Below are 22,509 nucleotides of genomic sequence, written 5' to 3'. Positions count from 1 at the left end.
TTTCCTTTGTGACTTCCTCTCAGACCATCTACCCCTGGTCCCAGGAGGATCTGTCTTCCTGGATGGCGGGGGTGGACTATCTCTCCACTAGTCCCATGGCCCTGACCTGGTGACCTCTCCCTCTTGGCTGATTTCTTCATGTTAGTTCAACATTAACCCAGAGGGGTCAGGACAAGCCCTCAGAGTCCCAGGAACTGACACACTATGGCGCACATCCGAGGCCTGTGGTTACCTGGCTGCCTGGCCCTAGCTGCCCTGTGTAGCCTTGTACACAGCCAGCATGGTAAGAGGGGCTTGGAGGTGGGACAGGTTGGCAGCCTGGGATATGGGCCCATGGGCCAGGGTCTCCTGCCTTGACCAAGAACACCAGGCCAACCGCACGTGGGTCTCAGCCTACAGCATTCAGCTTAAGGAAGGGGTCGGGTGCTCAAGTCTGGATGTCCAGGGACTGCTCCCCACCTGCAGTATGGGGAGTGGGGTGTCCTGTGAATGGAGGGGAGCTAGTAGGTACCAATAGCAGCCTTTAGGGTCCTGCTGCCCTCCCAGGCATCTCCTTTCAGAAGCCCGCGGGGCAGGCCAGGCTCACTTCCTGCCACCAGGGTGGCCAAGACAGCCTGGCTCACTGAGGCCAATGCCCCACACCCCTCCTCCTGCAGTGTTCCTGGCCCCTCAGCAAGCACTATCGCTGCTCCAGCGGGTCCGACGTGCCAATAGTGGCTTCCTGGAGGAAGTACGCAAGGGCAACCTGGAGCGAGAGTGTGTGGAGGAGGTGTGCAGCTACGAGGAGGCCTTTGAGGCCCTGGAGTCTTCCTCTGACACGGTGAAGGCCGGCTACGCGGTGGGGCGAGGGGTGGGGGGGAGGGTGGTCCCTCCAGGTGGGCCCAGCTCTGGGACCACAAATGAGGCAGCAAGCGATGTCCCCGCTCTTCAGCTGTTGGTAACTTAATGTCCTCTTGGGCCCCACTACACTGGGCTGCGGAGACAAAAGACCTCGGCCTTTCTTGGAGGGCTTGATACCTGGGCTGTGTCAAGGTCTGGCGTCCTGGTGAGGCTCCAGGTCATCAGGCGCTCCTCTGTCTTCAGATGTCTGTCTGCACATCTGCACCGGGGGGTCTCCGGAGGCCCTGGCCCACATGGCCTCTCAGCTCCAGCTTTTCTGCTGTGGGGCAGTAGCCTGTGGAGTGTGGGACTCTGGTGAGGCCTCGGGGTTCTGGGTGCTCAGTGCAGCCTTTCCCTTCTTCAGGGCTCTGCCTGGGCCCCACATACCCCCTTCTCCAGTCTAGCCCACCCATGGGAACCTTTCTGGTTTTGGTTGGTTGTGGGGCAGGGCTCCCATCTTCTCAAATACTCCTTTCCTTTCTGGGCTTGTGTTTCTGGAAACAAAAATAGGAAACTACCACAAGCCTCCCCAGAGCCTGCCCCTGCATGACCAGGGTGAGGGAAAGAGGAAAGTTTAAGGAGAAAATATAAAGTCTAATAAAAGACAAAATGAAACAAAATGAAATGTGTCACAACCTCATGCCTGCCCTTATTTTTCAGGACATATTCTGGGCCAAGTACATAGGTGAGCACTGGGAAGGGTTTGCTCCTGGAAGGAAGTCCTGGGGACCCCAGTGAGAGGATGCTCTGCTCTGGAGAATCTTCTGGCCCATGCAACCGTCCATCCCTCTGCCCATGCCTGTTTCTTTCCTTCCTACCATCTGCCTGCCCATCCCTCTGATTTTGCATTTCATCCCACTCACCCTGTACTTAAACCCATCCTGTCCCCGCCCCAATCCAAAAGTGTTCCTGGGTCTTTTCCAGCTTGTGAGTCGGTGAGGAAACCTCGAGAAAAGCTCGTGGAATGTCTGGAAGGTGAGGAGTCAATGCATGGGTGGGGGCCAGGATGTGAGCAGGCAGCCTAGGAGAAGAGCAGAGTTGGGTGGGTTAAGGGTTATGGCCCAGCAGTGGTGGCCTTTAGTGTCTGACTTTGCCTTTCTGTTCCTGCGGTCAAGGATGCATTTTTACACCTGGCTCTGTTCCTGGCAGTGAATTAGATGATTAATGTTGGAGGAACAAATGAATGAATGGATAATGAATTCATATTTAAGGCCCATTCTTCTTATCTGAGCCTCTGTCCATGCCAGTCGGTCTTCCCCATGTTCCCGGGGCAGAGCCCAGATGATGTCATATTCATTCTTCAGGACGTTGAGTGGTGCCCATTGCCCCCAGAATAAAGCACAGGCTTCTTGGCCTGGTAACCTTTCCAGGTCTGGTCTTAACCTTCCCTTCCAGCCTTATCTCCTATTGTACCAACAATGGACCCAGACCTCCAGCTACTCTGACAGCAAGCACTTCCCTGTATACGCCAAGATGTTTCTACTTCCTGGCATTTGCTTTCGTTGTCATCTTCCCCTGAAACAACTGTCACCACTTACTGAAAACATCCCTATCCTTCAAGGGATGGGCTTCTTCAAAGCCATCACCTTGCTGGGCCTGCAAGGAGCCTCCTTCCTCCTCCACAGCATTCTGAATACACCTTTAGTATAACAACAGCCCCAGCTCTTAACAGTATAACTCTTTAACCACTGGCCTTTTTTTATTTGTTAAAGAACTTGTTCAACAGACATTTTACTAAGCCCCTGCCAGGCACCAGGCACTATGTTGAGTGCTGGGGATTTTAAGAGAGCCAAGGAGCTCACAATCTCATAGGGAAACAAAAATACAAAATATCAGTGTGATTGCTGGAAAAGCTCTATTCCAGGTGCCAAGATAATGCCAGGAGAAGGAACATTTAGTTTTCTGGCAGAATCAGGGACAGCTCCCCAGAAGATGTAGAGTTCCACCTCGATTTGTGGGATGCACTGATGAATCAACCAAAGAGCATTCCAAGGCAAAGGAAACAGCATGTGCAAAGGCCCTGATGCACGAGGAGCTAAGATAACAAGTAGACCAAGCGCAGATGAGAAGGACCTTGTTCACTTTGTCATCCTACTGGCCATGAGGGGCCGCTGATTATAAGCTCTACGAGGGCAGAGACCTACCCTGAATATGTCTTATTCATCACTATGTCCTTAGTACCTGGCACAGTGTCTGTCCCATGGGTGTCACATGGTGGGCACTCAGTGAATTTTAGGTAAGTACTATTAAATAAATTGGTGAACTGCTAGGTACAGAGGAGGTGGCTGAGGAAATGCAGGTTAATGGTCATGGAGCAGAAGTAGCTTGGAGGCAGACAGACAGAGCTTTGCTAAGTGGGAGAGGGGACCGATTTCTCAGGGTAAGAGACCTGGGCTGGGGTCTCTGCAGGTAGCTGTGCTGAAGGTCTGGGTATGAATTACCGAGGGAACGTGAACTTCACCCGGTCAGGCATCGAGTGCCAGCTATGGAGGAGTCGCTACCCACATAAGCCTGAGTGAGTGATGGGCAGACCTATTGGCCAGCAGGCTGAGCATATGGGGCTGGGAGACATTGGACAGGGGGGCATGGCCTCTGCTGAGCAATTCCCTATTCCAGAATCAACTCTACTACCCACCCCGGGGCCGACCTGCAGGAGAATTTCTGCCGCAACCCAGATGGCAGCACCACTGGGCCCTGGTGTTATACTACAGACCCCACCGTGCGGAGGGAAGAGTGCAGCATCCCCGTCTGTGGTGAGCTGGGGATGAGTACATGGCCTGTGGCCAAGGCTCAGGGGTCTTCATAGGGCCTAGCAGCCTGGGATGGGAAGTGAGAACCTGGCTACCTTCAGGCATGGGTTAGGTATTTATAACATATTTGAGCCCATGAGTCAGTGAAGTCAGGAGACCAGAGAGAGCTGATCTCCCCTGCCTCCCCAGTTTTTGCTTCCTTATGACCCAGGCTGTGGCTCATTCCAAATATGCTTTCCTTCCTGCTTGAGGCTCTCTTCCCTTCAGATTGCTTTCCTTAACCATTTCAGTCCATGTGCCCTTTTCTGAGCACCACAGAGCAAGCCTCATATGGTCCAGCCCAGAATGATTCTGTCATTATTCTTTTGCATGATGTGTCAGTTAGCTCTGGCCACAATAAAGCTGCAAAACCCACAAAATCGCAAACAACCACAAAAGCTCAGGGGCTGACACAGATAAGCATTTATATCTTATGTGTCTGAGGATCGGCTTGGGTGATGTGCTGATCTCAGCTGTGCTTGCCTGTGTCTGGGGTGGCCACTTATGCAGGCCACGCTTGGCTGCTGGCTCAGCTTCAAACAACGGGTCCAGCTGAACTTGGCTCCTTGTGTGGGTTGGGTCCTGGTCTGCTCCACATTCCTCATCCTGGGGCTGAGGCTGAAAGTCACCATCTCCTAAGATGATGGTTGAGGTACAAAACTGAATGTCTCAAGGCCTAGACTCATAGCTGGTGTATCAGTTTGCCCATGCTCCACTCACCAGGTGGAGCCACATGATCCAGGGCAGAGTCACTAGGTGGAGAAGTACACCTTTGCCTATAAAATCACAGAGCAAAGGATGTGGAGCCAGGCAGGGGTAAAGAATTAGTGCCAGCAATCAATCCACCTTTGTCTTCCATGCATTCCTGTGTCGGACCCAATACTTGATCCTGGGACTTACAGCAAGTTACCAGTCATGGTAACAAAAGCAGTTCCCATATACAAGCCTGCCCCCCTCCCCCACTTTGCAGGCATCCCCACTCATCCCAGCTGCTTTTCCTGGCGAGCCTATAAAGATAGGATGCTTTTTTAAATAGTCCAGGCAATCACTACCAATAGGTTACAGAGAGCCCGGGAGGTGAAACCTAGTTGCTATTTCTGTCTCATGTTGCACCGGACACCAGTAGGTATTCTGTTTAAATCTCTCAACTACCCTGCAAGTTAGTCACCCCTTTTATAGGCCTGCAAGGTGAAGCTCAGAGAGGTCAGGTTACCTGAAGTCACATAGGAAGGAGGTTGCAAGGTGGGGAGTCAAACCCTATCCATCTGGCTGCACGTGTCCTTCCACCCACCCTGCTCCCCTGCCTCTCCACCCACCAGGCCAGGGGGGCGTGACTGTACAGCAGACCCCACGCTCCAGAAACTCCACGAGGAATCTGCCAGCTGCATCGGACTCCTGCATCCCTGACCGTGGCCGGTACTACCGCGGTCGCCTAGCAGTGACCACATATGGGTCCCCCTGCCTGGCCTGGGACAGCAGTCAGGCCAAGGCCCTGAGCAAGAACCAGGACTTCAACCCTTTGGTGCCGCTGGAGGGGAACTTCTGCCGCAACCCGGACGGCGACGAGGAGGGCGCGTGGTGTTACGTGGCCGGAGAGGCTGGTGTCTTCGAGTACNGGTCCGCTGCAGCACCTCCTCCCGGCGGCGGGGCGGTTGTGGCCCCACGCACAGCTGAACCTGCTCAGCCCCCACTCAGAGTTCTCGAGGGAGGCCGCTGTGCGCTGCGCTCTCAGCCCCTAGCCGAGGGGCCTCCGAGGCCGCCTGGGGGGGCTTGAGGAGGGCGAGGGGGGGCTGCGCGCACGTGGCCCGGCCCGGCCCTAGCCGCACCTGCTCTCCGCAGAGGAGCGGGTAGAGGACGTGGGCTATGAGCAGGCCCAGGACCCGGACGCGCCCATCGAGGGACGCACCACGACCCAGGAGTTCCAGACCGTATTTAATGAGAAGACCTTCGGCGCCGGGGAGGCAGGTGAGCCGGGTGCCGCTGGCCTGAGACAGGGGCGAGGGGGTGGGTAGGCGGCACGGGGCTCGGGACACAGCTCGGTTCCTCACACCCGGCTTGCTGTGCAGACTGTGGGCTGCGGCCTCTGTTCGAGAAGAAGTCGGTGAAGGACAAAACAGAAAAGGAGCTTCTGGATTCCTACATCACCGGGCGCATCGTGGAGGGTTGGGACGCGGAGATTGGCATCGCACCCTGGTGCGCGTGGGGACAGCCTGGGAGGCCCCCGCCAGAGCACCCTTCCCTCACAGGCCTGGGCTTCCCAGCTCACGACAGCTGGCACTCCTCTGAGATTGGGGGTATTGCTTCTTACATGCAGAGGGTGAAGCCATGGCTCAGAGAGCTTAAGGGGTCTGCCTACTTGAGTCAGTTTTTTTGACCCCAGAGCTAGGCCAGGCTGTGCAAATTCTGGACCAGTAGAAGCTGGGGAGGGGTGCAAATAGCAAGAGGCAGTCCCTTGGTGTCATGTGGAGGCTCCAGTTCTCAAGGGCAACGAGGTCAAGCTGGGTTCTAGGCCCAGCAGGCAGCTTTGTCCAGTTCTTTGTTTGTTTATTTTTGAGACAGAGGAAGACAGAGCACAAGTGGGGGAGGGGCAGAGAGAGAGGGAGACACAGAATCTGAAGCAGGCTCCAGGCTCTGAGCTGTCAGCACAGAGCCCGACACGGGGCTTGAACTCATGAACTACGAGATCTGGTCCGGAGAGATGATGACCTGAGCCAAAGTCAGGCACTGAACTGACTGTTAGTTAGTTCTGAAACCTGGGACTTTCTACTTTAGAGTAGGTAGAGAAGCAGCCCCTCCCAGCTCCTAATACTGCCCATTCCCCTTCCCAGGCAGGTGATGCTTTTCCGGAAGAGTCCTCAGGAACTGCTGTGTGGGGCCAGTCTCATTAGTGACCGCTGGGTCCTCACCGCTGCCCACTGTCTCCTGTACCCGCCGTGGGACAAAAACTACACTGAGAATGACCTTCTGGTGCGCATTGGCAAGCACTCCCGCACCAGGTACAGAATGGGGGCCCCTGGATGGCCGGCAGGGGTCAGAGTCCTCCAGAGTGACCGTGAGGGGCTCTGGTGGCTCTGGGGCACGTGGGATATGTTTGTACATGTCTCACAGTAGAAAACCCAGCACTCTCTGTTGTGAAGTCCATTTGGCCACGTCTCGACGGAGGTGTGGAGCTGGGGACAGAGAAACTAAGGCTTTACAGAGAATGAAATCCTGGCCAGTCCCCAGCTCCCCTCCAGGCCCCAGGACATGGCCCAAGTGTGAGCTGTGAATAGAGGCCGTTTGGACCAGGGCTTGCAGCCTGCATTCCTCCTCCACCTGCCTGGACTCTTTGACTCCAAAGCGCTGAGCAGCTTCCGGCCGGAAGATGCTGCCGGGGCAGGAGCCTGTGCTGTCCTTTCACTGGTGGCCTGAGGGTGACCCTATTCCCGGACCTCGGGGGCAGGCGGTTTCCCTCCTCAGGGACTGGCTGCCCCCCACCAGGTGGCTTACAGCTTCTCCATCTCCCTGTTGGGGTTTGTGCAGGTACGAGCGAGGCATCGAAAAGATCTCCATGCTGGAAAAGATCTACATCCACCCGAGGTACAACTGGAGGGAAAACTTGGACCGTGACATTGCCCTGCTGAAGCTCAAGAAGCCCATCACCTTCAGCAACTACATCCACCCCGTGTGCCTGCCTGACAAGGACACAGTGACCAGGTGGGGCCCTGGGGTTCTGGGCCACGGGGACACTGCAGCCTTGCAGAAGTTCCTTCCCCTTCCAGGCCTTGGGGGCTCTGAGTCAACCTGGAAGTTCCTTTTGCACCTGTGTTTTAGATTTGGGTCTCCAAGGGACAGTGTTGGGGCCAGGGGGCTCCTGGGGGGGGGGTGTCAGTTCTCACGAGGTCCTTTTCCTCCCCCAAAGACTGATCCAGAGTGGATACAAAGGGCGGGTGACGGGCTGGGGCAACCTGAAGGAGACGTGGAAGGCCAGCGTTGGTGAGGTGCAGCCCAGTGTCCTGCAGGTGGTGAACTTGCCGCTTGTGGAGCAGCCGATCTGCAGGGCGTCCACCCGGATCCGCATCACCGACAACATGTTCTGCGCTGGCAAGTCCCCCGGGTGCTTCTGGGCCTCAGGGTGGGGGGCTGAGACACATGAAGGGCGCAGTCCTGGATCCAGTCACTTATAGGCCACATGGCTTTGGGCAGAGTTGCTTAACCTCTCGGAGGCTCAGTTTCTTCCTCTATAAAATGGAAATGAAAGTCTCTATCCTGTAAGGTTGTATGAGGGTTAGATGAGATAGTGTGAGGGTTAGATGAGATAGTATATTAGATATATAATATTCAAAGTACTAGGCGTGGTGCTAGTCACTGATTAAGTTGTTGACAGACATGAGTCCACATGGCAGCATGAGCCACAAGGACCCAGACAGATGCCTGTGTCCTCAGAGAGCTCCCTTCCTAGGAGAGAGTGTCTGTAAACATATGTAGAATAGCAGTCCCTGTTAGGAAGGAAAATGAAGCAGAGTAAAGCGAGAGAGAGATGGGGACAGGGTGGGCTAAATAGAGTGGCTGGTCAAGGCTGGAGAAGGTCTCTCTGAGAAGAGACTAGAAGAGGTGAAGAAGTGAGCCAGTCTAGGGGTAGTGCACTCCAGGGTGAGGGGAGAGCAGGTGCAAAGGTCCTTGGGTGGGAGTGTGCTTAGTGTCTCTGAGGAACAGCAGGGAGTCCTGAGTGAGTGGAGTGCAGGAAACACAGGTGGGGCAGCAGTAGATATGGGGAGGGAGGGAGGAAGGCAGAGATGGGCACTTGTTTTAGGGCCTTCAAGGACTTTGGCTTTTATTGAGATAGGAAGTTTTGGAGGGTTGGGGAAAAGTGAATAGATGGTCTAACTTAATTTAAAAATTTTTAGTTTACAAGTGCTTGGCTGGCTTAGTTGGTGGAGCATGGGACTCTTGATCTCAGGGTCATGAGTTCAAGTCCCACAATGGGGACAGAGCTTACTTAAAAATTTTAGTGTAATTTCAGATTCACCGAAAAGTCACAAAAATAATACAAAGAATTCCTGTATGCTGTCAGAGCAGATTCTGTTCCCCATTTTGTGTATTTATAGACATATAAACAACATCTACACACCCTGGTTGAGAGCAAATTATACATATGCCTTTTTACCCACATAGTTGAGTAGATCCAAAAAACAAAGATGTTCTTTTACATAACAAGTTCAGTTGTTAAAATCAGGAAATTAATAATGATATAATACCATTATCGAATCTGTACACCATATTCAAGTGTTTTCCAGTTGGTCTACTTACTTAGTGTCCCCTAAAGCAAAGGGGGGAAGTGTTTTTCTCATCTGGATCCAATCCAAGATCACACGCCATTTTAGTTGTTAATCTTTCTTCTTTGTCTTCCATGACTTGGACCTGTTTGGCGAGTGTAGCCCAGTGAAGCTGTAGCTTGGCTCCCAGTTCAGTGTGTCTAAGGTTTTGATTTCCTTGTGATCAGATTCCGGCAAAGCCATGTTGTGTCCCTCTAAGTGCGCTCCGTTAGCAGGCACGTGATGTCAGCTTGTCCCATAACTGGTGAGGTTAACTCTGACTTCTTGGTTAAGGTGGTGCCTGCATCTGGCCCGTTTCTCACTCTGAGGTTGTGTTTATAATGTCTTGTGGGGACAAACATTGACAGTAGGCATCCCTATTTCTCATGAAACCATTCTTCCAACTCTGGGGGTGGGGCGGGGAGGCGGCCTAAAGGTGATTTTCTAATTATGTCATTCCTTCTACATTTATTAGTTATCATTTCATTGTAAGGAAGCCCTCTCCTTTCTTTCATTCGATCAGTGTGGACTCCTGGGTCTTTATTCTAAGGATTATAGTTTGCTACTATCATTACTTATTTTGATTTTCAAATTAGCCACCTTTGGCCAGTGGGAGTCCCTTCAGCCTGGCTTCTGTGACTTTTGATGTCCCTGTCACTCCAGCATACTTTCTTAACCCTGGCACAGCAAGATGTTCCAGGTTCAGCCCACTTTCTTTCTAGTGGAGAAGAGTGTTTAGAACAATGTGCGGGTATGCACATTACTACTGGGGTGTCCCTGCTTCTGCATCCCCTCAGCAGACAGATCTAGAAACTGTGTGTGTTATGCACACACCAACATCTAGACTGATTTTTCTTTGTATCATCTATCGGTTTCTCTCTCTGAATCCTCCCACTGCGATCCATCAGGGTTAATTTTAGCTTCCCCCTTTCCATATTTGTAATTCTCTGTTGACAATGGGAAACTTGATTCGTAGTATTCATAATATATTTATATTAACTTATTTGGTCAGTACAAGAATACAGTGTTTCAGAATCACCCATCCATCTCACAGTGAAAAACAATCCTACTAACCAGAGATCAGCAATTCTTCACAGTCTTTCTGTCTGTAGCCTGTGGATACATAGTTGAAATGCTGTGTTCAAAGGTAATTTGGGGGGCACCTTGGTTGATCAGTCCGTTGAATATTGGACTCTTGATTTTTGGCTGGGATCAAGATCTCACAGTTTGTGGGATCGAGCCCTGCATTGGGGTCTTCACAGATAGCACAGAGCCTGCTTGGGATTCTCTGTCTCTCCCCCTTTGATCCTCTCCCCATGCTCACATGCTTGCTCGCTCTCTCTCTCTCTCTCTCTCTCTCTCTCTCAAGTAATGTGGGTTAGTGTTTTCTTCCCTTCTCTGTGTTACTTATTTAAACTACAGTTATGCTCAGTTGTTTCTAATTGTATTCAACTTTGTTGAGTCCCATCTTTGTTGTTTTTATTTATTTTTGGGGTATTAACCTGCTTCTGAAACTTAGTGACACTCCCCTTTCCCGTCTGTCCGTTTGCCCCCATTCTTTCCACTCCGTTTCTATCCAGGCTCTGCAGTCAGCCCATTGCAGTAGTTTGTGTGTGTGTTTTTTTTCTTACTGTGTTTCTTTTAGCACAAATGAGCAGACGCATACACATTTTATTCCCCGCCCCCTTTGCTTTAATTTAAAAAATTTTTTAAATGCTTATTCATTCTTTTTTTTTTTAATGTTTTATTTATTTCTGAGAGAGAGAGAGAGACAGCGTGAGCAGGGGAGGGTCAGAGAGAGAGGGAGACACAGAATCTGAAACAGGCTCCAGGCTCTGAGCTGGCTGTCAGCATAGAGCCCGACACGGGGCTTGAACCCACGAACCATGAGATCATGACCTGAGCCGAAGTTAGACGCCCAACCGACTGAGCCACCCAGGCATCTCAAAATGCTTATTCATTCTTGAGAGGGAGAGAGACAGAGTGCGAACAGGGGAGGGATAGAGAGAGAGGGAGACACAGAAACCCAAGGTGAGCTATCAGCACAGAGCCTGATATGGAGCTCGAACCCACAAACCGTGAGATCATGAATGACCTGAGCTGAAGTCAGAGGCTCAACTGACTGAGCCACCCAGGCACCCCTTTTAAAAATTTTTAAAAACTGTTTATTTTTGAGAGAAAGAGCATGAGGGAGGCAGGGTCGGAGAGAGGGGGAGACACAGAATCTGAAGCAGGCTCCAGGCTCTGAGCTGTCAGCGCAGAGCCCGATGCGGGGCTTGAACATGAACCAAGAGATCATGATCTGAGCCAAAGTTGGACGCTTAACTGACTGAGCCACCCAGACACCCCTTTCATTTCCCCCTTTTTACACACATGGTAGTAATCTATAAATATTCTTTTGTATTTTGCTTTTTTCACTTTCTACAGAAACTTTATTTAAAAAAATTTTTTTGTTTGTTTTTAATGTTTATTTTTGAGAGAGAGGCAGAGCATGAGCATGGGAGGGGCGGAGAAGGAGTCACGGTATCCAAAGCAGGCTCCAGGTGATGCAGTGCTTGAACTTGCAAACCACGAAATCATGACCTGAGCCAAATCAAGAGTTGGACGCCTAACCAACTGAGCTACGCAGGCACTCCTATTTATTTATTTATTTATTTAAAAGTTTGTTTATTCATTTTGAGAGAGAGCGCAGGAGAGGGGTGGGGAGAGAGTGAGAAAGAGAGAATCCCAAGCAGGCTCTGTACTATCAGCGCAGAGCCTGATATGGGGTTCGGACCCACAAACCATGAGATTATGACCTGAGCCGAAATCAAGAGTGGGGTGCTTAACTGACTGAGCCACCCAGGTGATATTTATTTTTGAGAGAGACAGTGTGAGTGTGAGCTAGTGCAGGTGGGGAAGAGGCAGCAAGAATCCCAGGCAGGCTACAGGCTGTCAGGGCAGAGCCTGACTCCTAGAGGGGCTCGATCCCCTGAACGGTGCGATCATGACCTGAGCTGAAATTAGGAGTTGGACCCTTAACTGACCGAGACACCCTGGTACCCAGGCACCCCACTTTTTTCACTTTATGTATCCTGGAAATTCGCTCCATATTGGTTATGGACTTTTTTTCCTTATTCTTTTTTTTTTAATGTTTATTTTTGAGATACTTTTTTTTTAATGTTTACTTTTGAGGAGCAGAGAGAGAAGGAGAGAGAATCCCAAGCAGGCTCCACACCATCAGCACAGAGCCCGATACAGGGCTCAAACTCATGAGCCATGAGATCATGACCTGAGTTGAAATCAAGAGTCAGACACTTAACTGACTGAGCCACCGAGGTGCCCATTGTTTTCCTTATTCTTAAATAAAAAAAAACATTATAGCCACACTATGTACTCCATTATGTGGGTTCACCATAGCTTATTCAACCATTTCCTGTGGGGGGGCATTAGACTGTTGCCAATATTTTGCAATTAGATATCTTTTCAGGTGCTTGAGGACCATTTTTAATAGCATTTTTAATGAATTATTCATGTCGGGTTTTTTTGTCCATTTTTTGCCCATTTTTGGTCCCTTTCCCATTAATTGTTAAGAGTTCTTCATGTATTAGTGATATAGGCCTTTGTTTGCGATATGTGTTGCAAATATTTTCTCCCAGTTCATGTTTTTAAACTTTTATAACCTTTTACTATTTCTAATTAAAAATTATTTTAGGTAGTCAAAGGTGTTAATATTTTAGTGCATCTGGTTTTGACGGAGTTAGAAAAACTGTCCTTAACATCCAGGTCATAGAGAAGTTCACTCATGTTTTCTTCTAGTACTTAGTTTCACTTTTCTACACTTAGACCTCGGAGCCTATTCTTGGGTATGATGATGTGGGGGATGGATCTAACTTCTCTTTGTCCAAATGGCTAACCAGCTGTCCCCACACCATTTACTACAAATTCTTTGTCCAGTGATTTCATTATTATTATTATTTCTTAAGTAAGCTCTACACCCAGTGTGGGGCTTGAACTCACAACCCCAGGATCAAGAGCCAAATGCTCTACCAACTCAGCCAGCCAGGCGCCTCTGCCCAGTGATTTGAGATCTCACATTTCTCACATACTAGGCTGTATTTGTACTCAAGTCTGTTTCTATTCAAAGATCTTCTATTTGGTTCTCCTGGTCTGTTGTCTATTCTGTTAAAGCACTGTCTTGTTTTAATTATAATGAGTTTAGAGGACGTTTTAATATCTGGTAGGGTTTGTTGTCTCCTGAAGTTTCTCTTTTCTGTTGTTTTCCTCAAAATTCTTCCATGTTTGTTTTTCCATGATCTTTGGTATCAGCTTGTCTAGCTCAATTAAAAAAAAAAAAAAAAGCTTATGGGTATTTTTGTTGGGATTGTGTTAAATTTACAAATTAATTTAGGGAGAAGTTACGTCGTTCTTTTCAAGGACAAGAAAAGTCTGTCCATTTGCTCAAGTCTACATTGTATCTTTCTAGAGTGCTGCTATCTATTCTGGTTTTTTTCTCCTTAGCACCTATTTTATATCCTGTGTTTTCAGTCTTCTTTTTCTTTTTCTTTATTTTTTTTCCTGAGAGAGAGAGAGAGACAGCATGAGCAGGGGAGGGTCAGAGAGAGAGGGAGTCACAGACTCTGAAACAGGCTCCGGGCTCTGAGCTGGCTGTCAGCACAGAGCCCAATGCGGGGCTCGAACCCACAAACTGTGAGGTCATGACCTGAGCTGAAGTCAGATGCTTAACCGACTGAGCCACCCAGGCGCCCCCTATGTTTGTTTTTTAATTTTAACTGAATAGGGCTATACATTTTCCTCTGTTCACAGAAAGTACTGCATAGTGTTTTCATTATCATTATTTTTAGAAATTCTGTAATTTCAGGGGCACCCACTTGGCTCAGTCAGTTAAGTGCTGACTTTGGGTCAGGTTATGATCTCACAGTTTGTGAGTTTCATCCCCACATTGGGCTCTGCACTGACAGCTCAGAGCTTGGAGCCTGCTTCAGATTCTGTGTCTCTCTCTCTTTCTCTGTCCCTCCCCCGCTCATGCTCTCTTTCTCTCTCAAAAGTAAATAAATAAACATTAAAAAAAATTCCGTACTTTCAGTTTGTATCCCTCTTTTGCCCAAGAGTTAATAGATTTTTTAAAAATGTTTATTTATTTTTGAGAGAGAGTGTGTGGGAGCAGGAAAAGGGCAGAGGAAGGAGAGAGAGAATCTCAAGCAGGCTCTGTACTGTGTGCACAGAGCCCGATGTGGAGCTTGATCTTATGAATCCTGAGATCATGACCTGATCCAAAATCAAGAGTTGGCTGCTCAACTGACTGAGCCACCCAGGCACCCCTGTTTAATAGGTTTAAAGAAACTTTTAAAAAAAATGTTTGTTGAGATTTTTTTTTAAATATTATTTTTGAGAGAGAGACAGAGTACAAGCCGGGGAGGGTCAGAGAGAGAGGGAGACATAGAATCCAAAGGTTCTGAGCTGTCAGCACAGAGCCCAATATGGGGCTTGAACTCATGGACTGTGAGGTCATGACCTAAGCTGAAGTCATAGGCTTAACGGACTGAGGCACCCAGGTGCCCCTGCTTAATATGATTTTAAATTTCCAGATGGGATGGCCCTTTTATATTTTGATTTTGGTAATAATTTTGAATTTTGCTGCATGATGATCCAAGAGTATTGTTTGTAATATTTCTACTTTATGGAACTGATTTTTGTTTTGAAAGAGAGCTGTTTGATCAATTTCTGTGACTATTACAGGTGTACTGGAGGTGGGTAGGTGTGCTCTCTGTTATCCACGTGTGAAATTTGATAAATATCCATAAATGCATCTCATCACTTGTTATCTAGGTCTCATTTATTTATTTACATTTCATTTTTATTTTTTAGTGTTTTTTACTTCATTTTTGAGAGACAGAGCATGAGTGGGGGAGGGGAGAGGGAGACACAGAATCTGAAGCAGGCTCCAGGCTCTGAGCTGTCCGCACAGAGCCCGACACAGGGCTCAAACTCACAAACTGCAAGGTCATGACCTGAGCAGAAGTCAGACGCTTAACCAACTGAGCCACCCAGGTGCCCCTATATTTTAAGTAATCTCTACACCCAATGTGAGGCTTGAATTCACAACCCCAAGATCAAGAGACATACACTTTACTAAGCCAGCTAGGCACCCTCTTATTTAGGTCATTTATATCCTTATTTTTTTCAGGTCACTTGATCTGTCTTATACTGAACTTGGGTTAAATTTTATTAATGTATTTCTGCCCGTCTCCTTGCATTGCTTATAGTCTCTTTATAAATGTGGTTGCAGTGCTGTTTAGTGCAGATAGTCATAACTGTTATTTATTCATTGTGAATTGTGGCTTTTAGCATTAAAAATGTACTTCCTTAAATTTTCAATTTCAGAATCATTGTCTCTGCCTTGTTTTTTGTTTCCATTCACTGGACATACCTTTGTCCATCCCTTCAATTTTAGCCTCTGTGAATCACTTTGTTTTGTCTCATTTCTAGCATAGTTAGGTCTTGCTTTGTGAGTTAAATTAAAAATCTTTTTTTTGGTGGGGGGCACATGGTTGGCTCAGTCAGTTAAATGTCTGACTTGATTTTGGCTCAGGTCATGATCTCACCATCGTGAGATTGAGCCCCACATTGGGCTCTGTGTAGATCATGGAGCCTGCCTGGGATTCTCTCTCTCCCTCTCTCTTTCTGCCCCTCTTCTGCTCATGTTCTCTCTCTCTCTCTCTCTCAAAATAAATAAACTTTAAAAAAAAAAGAAAAAATATCTTCTTCTTTTTTGAGTTAAGCCCATTCACATTTATGGATATGATTGAATTTGTATTCCTATTTTGTGATTATTACATGTATTATGTTTCATTTGCTGTGTTTTTTTTCCTATGTGATTTTTTTTGTGTGTTTTTAAATTTATTTATAAAGATTTGCATTTTTGTACTAATGATTATCTTTGGGCTTCTACCTTTTTGAAATGCCCTTTGTTCCTTCTTTTCTTATATGACCTATTAATTGTTAATTCCTACCTGTTGGCTACACAACAGTGAGTTTACTTTACTTTCCTCTTTCAGGATCTTTGATATTTTCAGCTGCATTTTTTCTGCTTGTCAGGACAGTTAATCAGTCCCTTTGCTGAAGCATTCATCTCTTGGTTGGATGAAGCAGGTTCTTCAACAAGGGTTATGCGGGTAGAATTTCCCGAGTTTGTGTTTGCAGTTGTTTTTCTGTAGTCTTGACACCTGAAGCTCTGAGTGGCTGCATATGAAATCCATGGCTTATATTTTCCTTCCTTGAATTTTTAAAAGAAGTATAGCTTTGCTGCTGCTTACTTTGTATGTTGTTTTTGAAAATCCGATGCTGGTGTAATTCTTTGGAACTTGTGAGGTATTTGGTCTTTTGTGCTTGGAGGCTTTGAGGGTTTTTTCCTTTGTCTTTGAAGTTTTATTGGGCTCTGTCTCAAAGCAGAGTGTTTCAGGTCATTTTTGGCCGGCTCCTCCGTGTGGATCCTTTCAATGTATGCCTTTAATCTTATTTTATTCCTGTGAAGTTTTCTCGGATTATATAACAAATATTAGTTTTGTTCCATGGTCTTATTTTTCTTGTAAGACTCCAATTTCTTCTTTGGTCTGAGGTCCATTTCAGTCCCTTTTCTCTGCATTTCTTCCTATTGAGTTGTCCATTTATATTAAATTTTTGGATGTCTGATCCAAGGTGTTCTGTTCTGTTCCATTTGCTTGAGGAAATTTCATTGTTACAGTTTTCCTCTGTTTCTTGTTTTTTTTTTTTTTTTGTCTTTTGTTTTGTTTTGTTTTTTTGGAGAGGGGAGAATTTTTATTAGCCAAGGTGCTTTTTATTCTTATTTTTTGTTTCCCTAGTATCTTGGTATGGATCTCTTCAGTTGGCATCCATTCATTTTATAGATTTGGGGTCATTTACAAGGTTCCAATTCAGTTATACCCAGCTCTTTTTTCTAGTAGATATTTACCTCCTCCTCTCCATGTAAGTGTTAATATCAGATGCCTATTAAATATATTAAATTGGTTTGAAATTTGGGTGTTCTGTATTCGGGTGATGATTGTGTGTGAGAGAGCGAGCGAGCGAGCCAGGGGAACTAGTTCAGGGGAGAGAGATCTGTGCCACGAGCAGGGATGGAGGCAGTGAGAAGTGGCTGACTGGGATGCGGGCTGAAGACAGAGCTGTGATAAAGGACTGGCTGTGTGGGGTGAGGAAGTGAGGAGTCAAGGATGACCACAAAGGGTCAAGTGGACACTTGCCAGTTGTGTCTTCCAGGGAGTGGAGGGAGCATGAGCTCTGCTGTTTTCTTCTCAAGGTTTCAAGCCCAGTGAAGGGAAGCAAGGGGATGCTTGTGAAGGCGACAGTGGGGGACCCTTTGTCATGAAGGTAAGCATTGCTAAAGGCCAGGAGCTGGTGGGTAGATCTTCTGAGGGTGCAGTGGGTGGGTACGGATGGACCCACTCTTCAGAAGGAGTTGCCTGACAGGGTAATACTGTCACTGCCTTGGACTTGACTCTGTTGGAATCCCCGTGTTTCTTCCTCAGAGCCCCTTCAACAACCGCTGGTATCAAATGGGCATCGTCTCATGGGGTGAAGGCTGTGACAGGAATGGAAAATATGGCTTCTACACACACGTGTTCCGCCTGAAGAGGTGGATACGGAAGGTCATTGATCAGTCTGGAAGTTAGGGGACCGCTCACCTTCTAGGCTCCTCACCGCAAAATCAACAGAAACCAAGTCAGTGGAAGAATTATTTTTGTGCTTTGTTCCAAAAACTATAGTTCTCAATAAAAGTGCCTGCCAATAAGCCTCCGTGCTCCCAGTGCCGTTCGTGGGCAGCTCAGGAAGAGCCAGTCTGACTGGAGGAACAGGACTTAGCGGGTTCCCCGGGCCTGGAATGGGGTGGGGGGCAGGTGATGGGGTGGTGGCGGCCTGATTGTAGGAGCACTAAAAATGTTCCCAGACTCGGGGCCTTTGTGGGTTATCCCATTTCATGCCTGTAAGAGGTAGGTGAGGAAACCAGTTAGGAGAAGCATCTTGTCCAAGGTCACAGAGTTAAGAAGGGTCAGAGTTGGACTTGGAGCACAGAAGATACCGAAGCCTGTGCTTTCGGTCACTCTGCGGTCAGAGCGGTAAAGCACTTGTCCCAGGACCAGAGAAGAGGCGACGGGAAGACTGGAGCGATGAGGGGTGAGTAGGTACGCCTTTCTCTTTACCTCTCACTTTTCTCGTAAGTCCCTACACCCCTCTGCATGTCATTAAAATGACATCGGATTAATGCCCCAAACAGTTTGAATATTTGAAGTGCCTTCATCTGAGAGTCTTGTGGGATATGGTGGTTAGGAGTGTGGGCCCCAGCGTCAGAATGCCTGGGTTTGCTACTCTGGGATAGGAAAGGGAGAGTCATGGACAAGGCACTTGACTTCCATGAGCCTGCCTCCTTACACAGATGATAGATGTAACGACACTACTCACCTCAGTAGGTTTTGAGGAGTAATTTAGGTAATGTGCATAGTGCACTTAGCAAAGTGCCCAGGGCCTGATAAGCTGTCCATAAATCACTGCTGCCTGTATGCTCACTCCTACCTGACGTGGTCAAAGTTGTCTTGCACTTACCACTTCTCCCCTCTGGCCCCTGCAAATAGCACGTTGGTGGGGTTGTTGCTTCCTGGAATTTCTACTCACATAGTAGTTATCAGACCTGAGCAATTTGTTTCTCTACGAAACAGGGCATAGAGGATGTGTAAGTAGATTCATAAAGGGCTTGGACAAATGTAAAAGTCCCAAGAGTCACAGCACGTTCTTGAAGGTTGCTCCTGGCAGAGGTCACTGGTCTGGATGGAGCACGGCTCTGACACACCACTGCCCCTCTGCGAGGCTCCACCAGGTTTCCAGCAGCACCAAGGCCTATGGCCACTCCTGTTCGGTGTGGCTGTGGCTCGGGAGCGAGGCACCACAGCCCACGACAGGTGGGGCGCGGAGTTTCAGCTGGTGTGAAATGCCGATCACCTGGTAATTCTCTGGAGGACTGTGCTGTGAAGTCTCATCCCTGAGCTCGTTGGGGGAAGAGCATGGATGCCACCATGGTCCCCATTTGTGGCCTAGAATCTCCCAACTAAGATCTCTATAAACTACCTGGTTTAGAGTGGGAGGGGACTAAAGGTAAGTACCTTTATCTCCTTCCTTCCCCTTTATTTTCCCTTCCCATTTTTCAGTACATTAGGGAACAGAGAATTAGGACTGAGTTCCTTTGCCCTTGTTGTTTGGTTCTGGTTGACCAGAAAGCAGGGGGGAGACTGGAAATTCAGTGAGTTTGCAGGACCTCGGCAGCCCAGAGCTTTTTTAAAATTTATTTTTTAATGTTTTTTCATTTTTGAGAGACAAAGAGAGCATGAGTGGGAGAGGGGCAGAGAGGGAGGCAGAATCCTAAGCAGCCTCTAGGCTCTGAGCTGTCAGCACAGAGCCAAATGCAGGACTTGAACTCACAAACTGCCAGATCATGACCTGAGCCGAAGTCGGACACTTAACCGACTGAGCCACCCAGGCGCCCCCAGCCAGAGCTTTTAACCAGACTGGGGAAACGGATTAAGGATTAGACTATCCCAACTCTACTTTTGAAACCAGGGCACACATTCTCAAGACTGCTTCCCTTCAACACAGCTGCCAGCATACAAACTGCTGACCAGGCACAGCCACTCTTTCCAAATACGCTGTCCTAGCACAGCAGCGAACTAACGCCTCCATCTTCCTTCCAGGGAACGCCTACTCCTGTGTTCCCACTCCGGGGGGAGAGGCGGGTGTGATTTCAGGCAGCACAGGGGCCACCTGAGAGCCACGAAGCAACTTTCTGTCAGCCTTTCATTGCTTCAGTGCCAGCTGAGTAAAAGGTAGTTTAGAAAAATGTTCCTTGACCCCACTGGCTACCCAGGAAGTCACCTGTGTGAATCCAGAGCCTCTTAGTACTAAGGAGTTTTTCTGACTGTGGAAGGAGGCCCTGGGGAATTTCTCCTGGAGGACACTCCTCCATTCACTTTCCGGTCCTCAGACTGTGAAGCAGCTGTGGGTTAGACTCCGAGTCAGAAACCAGGCAGGAAGCTCCTGAGCCCCCCAGTCCAGTCCCTGAGTAAGCAGCACCGTGGCCCCGCCATCTGGGGGCCCCACCTCGCGTGCGAAGTGGCAGGAAGCCTGAGAGCTCCTTGGAACCACAGTGCTGGTGGGAGGGAAGTCATGGCCAGGACCTCAAAATGGGGAAGGAAGGGACGACTCTGCTCTCCTGGGAGCTGCACCTGGAAAGCAGAGGAGGAGCACTGCTGCTCCTCCCAAGGGAGCAGAAGCCCACGTCTGTGCGCCCGGACCCGGCGGTGCTCCGTGAGCAGTCCTTCCTAAGCCTTCTCTGGCTGCTGGCCGGCCGGGCCCAAGAATAGACGACAGAGAGAGCTGCCCAGATACGGAGCATCGTGGGAGGCAGTTCTAGTTAATGCAAACTTTATTTATAAAAGACTCTTAAATTAGTTGTGTCATGCCATGCATTCATACAGAATACAGGGACCCCTCAGGGCTACAGGGAGAAGAGCTCACCAACTCAAAGGAAGAACTATTAAAGAGTGTCTAATAGTTAAAAGCTAGGAAAGATCAGGACGACTTTACAAATGAGCAGTTAAAAATAAAAGACCAAGGCTATGGAGACTAGTCGGAGCTGAGAGGAGGGCAGCTGTTTACAAGTCTGTGCACTAAACTACTACACGGATGGTCTTCNACCCGCGCCGCGGCCCAGCCGGCCAGTCTGTGTGCGCCGGGCCCGCCGAGGCCCTTCTACTAGGAGGACTCCCGAGTTTAGTGAACTGAACGAAGCTGCGGGGAGCCGGGGGGCTGGGGCAGCTTCACTTGCGACTGCTCTTTATTCTCTCCAGTCTCTTTTTCAAGTCGTCGATGTTCGCTGTGGAGGACGAGGACGTGGCCATGGATCCTGAAGAGTGAGTCTGGTGAGGATCCAGGTCCAAGTGCTGGTGCTGCTCCCGGGACTCCCGGAGCTGCGAGAGTTTGCTGTGCAGCATGTCCGTGGAAGAGGCAACGGTGGGAACTGCTGGCTTGGAGAGCAGAGAGGTCAGCGGAGGTCGGTCATCTTGCTGTGGAGACAAGGGGAGACATTGGCAAAGCGGGTCAGTGGGCAGCTCTGGAGCGACACGGGCCAGCCTGTCCCTGAGCCGTGTGGAAGGAAAGGGGCGGTACCTTTGTATTGTCCAGACCACAGCGCTGTCGGAGGATTTTGAGTCTTTCCAGGTAGACAGACGGTCCCACCTCCTCTCCGTTTGTGTTACCAATGGAGGACACTGTGCTTGTGGGAGCAGACATACATGTGACCTCCGTCTGAGGGGAGATGCCTAGAGAGGAAATGTGGAAAGGACACTCAGGTGTACCCACGTCCCACTTCCAGACTGGCCTGGTTAATCTGCTGCCACAGCGAACGATTTGGGACCTAGATATCGACATTATAAAGACTGAAAAAATCCAGAAGTGTCCATCTGGAGTTGGTGAAGAGGGTGCTCTGAAATACACCAGACAAGTTGAGTGAGAGCTTCAGGAATCAACAAAGAGCAGAATGGAGGTTGGGCCGTGCATCTACATCCTGGCGTGTGCGGGGCTGTATCCCGTGACCCCACGCTGAGCTGGGCGGGCCAAAAGGCCTATGCTACTCCTGGCGCTATGGTAAGTGTTCAGCTGAGAAACCTGCGGACTTTAAATGTTGGCAACGATCAGACTCGGTTTGGACCAGGTGACACACAGGGGGAAGTGCTTATTCAAACCGGTGAGGAGAGTAAGGAGCTGAAGGCTACAGCGTATTCGTGGGGGCGAGGCGGAAACGGAGGTGTCCCATAAACACCCAAAGAAGGGGGAGGAAGGGGAGCATCTGTCACTCCCAGCACGGAGAACAATATTCTGGCAGGAGAGGGGAAAAACCAAAAAAGTCTGTCACAGTTCTTAAATTTCTGAGAAGGAACAATTACAAAATGCAGGCATTTAAAACACCCAAGCTGAGATCAAAGAAAATGCGTTAGAAAGTGCATTTTCTAAGCCAAAGAGATAAGGTCCTCGGAAGAAAAACTCCCTTATGGCAAACCGAAGAGTCGCACACAAGGTCACCGGAGGGAAAAAAGGAACCTCTGACGTAAACGCGAGGAGAACGCCCTGACAGGGAGGGCGGGCGAAGGAGGATGTGAGAGCCAGCAGCGAGGGGTGTGGGAATGCTCTCCACACAAAACCGCTCGGGCATCAGTGGGGACACGCACGTGTGTCACAAATGTGTTGTTCAGGCCCCAAGTATTAATCAAATGTTGGATGTCACCAGCGAGGACTTTGGAAGTGAGAAAAGGGGGCTCTGCCTCGACCAAGCAAACCACGGTATGTCTGCCTACCCCGTGACACACCGTATAACGTATTTATGAGGGTAATTGTTCGGTGTCGGTCTCTACCCTTGTAGATGATTTGCTCATTTATTATCTATTACTTATTTATTTGAGAGAGAGAAGCGGGGCTCATGCTCACCA

General features: G+C 48.9%; 2 protein-coding genes across 3 annotated transcripts in view; one reads left to right on the top strand and one right to left on the bottom strand.

The window, feature by feature from the left end:
* The first annotated feature begins 204 nt into the window (after positions 1 to 204).
* Positions 205 to 17,771, top strand: F2 (coagulation factor II, thrombin). Its single transcript, XM_077767476.1, has 14 exons — positions 205 to 283; positions 657 to 820; positions 1,540 to 1,564; positions 1,804 to 1,854; positions 3,289 to 3,394; positions 3,496 to 3,632; positions 4,988 to 5,292; positions 5,489 to 5,633; positions 5,735 to 5,861; positions 6,497 to 6,664; positions 7,191 to 7,364; positions 7,570 to 7,751; positions 17,280 to 17,350; positions 17,509 to 17,771. The coding sequence occupies exons 1-14, from the start codon at positions 205 to 207 to the stop codon at positions 17,650 to 17,652; spliced, it is 1,878 nt and encodes a 625-aa protein (XP_077623602.1). The 3' UTR covers positions 17,653 to 17,771.
* A 2,953-nt stretch (positions 17,772 to 20,724) lies between these two features.
* CKAP5 (cytoskeleton associated protein 5) overlaps positions 20,725 to 22,509 on the bottom strand; it is a 111,357-nt gene continuing 109,572 nt past the window's right edge. For both annotated transcript variants that reach the window (XM_077767388.1, XM_077767389.1), the window contains exons 43-44: positions 21,194 to 21,345; positions 20,725 to 21,090 (exon numbers count right to left, since the gene is read on the bottom strand). In XM_077767388.1, coding sequence (XP_077623514.1) covers positions 20,845 to 21,090; positions 21,194 to 21,345 — 398 coding nt within the window. In that variant the 3' untranslated portion in view covers positions 20,725 to 20,844. The remainder of the gene's footprint in view (positions 21,091 to 21,193; positions 21,346 to 22,509) is intronic.

The sequence above is a fragment of the Crocuta crocuta genome, unplaced genomic scaffold (genome assembly GCF_008692635.1).
Source record: "Crocuta crocuta isolate KB4526 unplaced genomic scaffold, BGI_CrCroc_1.0 scaffold330, whole genome shotgun sequence".
Lineage (NCBI taxonomy): Eukaryota > Metazoa > Chordata > Mammalia > Carnivora > Hyaenidae > Crocuta > Crocuta crocuta.
Note: the sequence above shows the minus strand (reverse complement) of the source record. Positions and strands in the feature narration are given on the sequence as shown.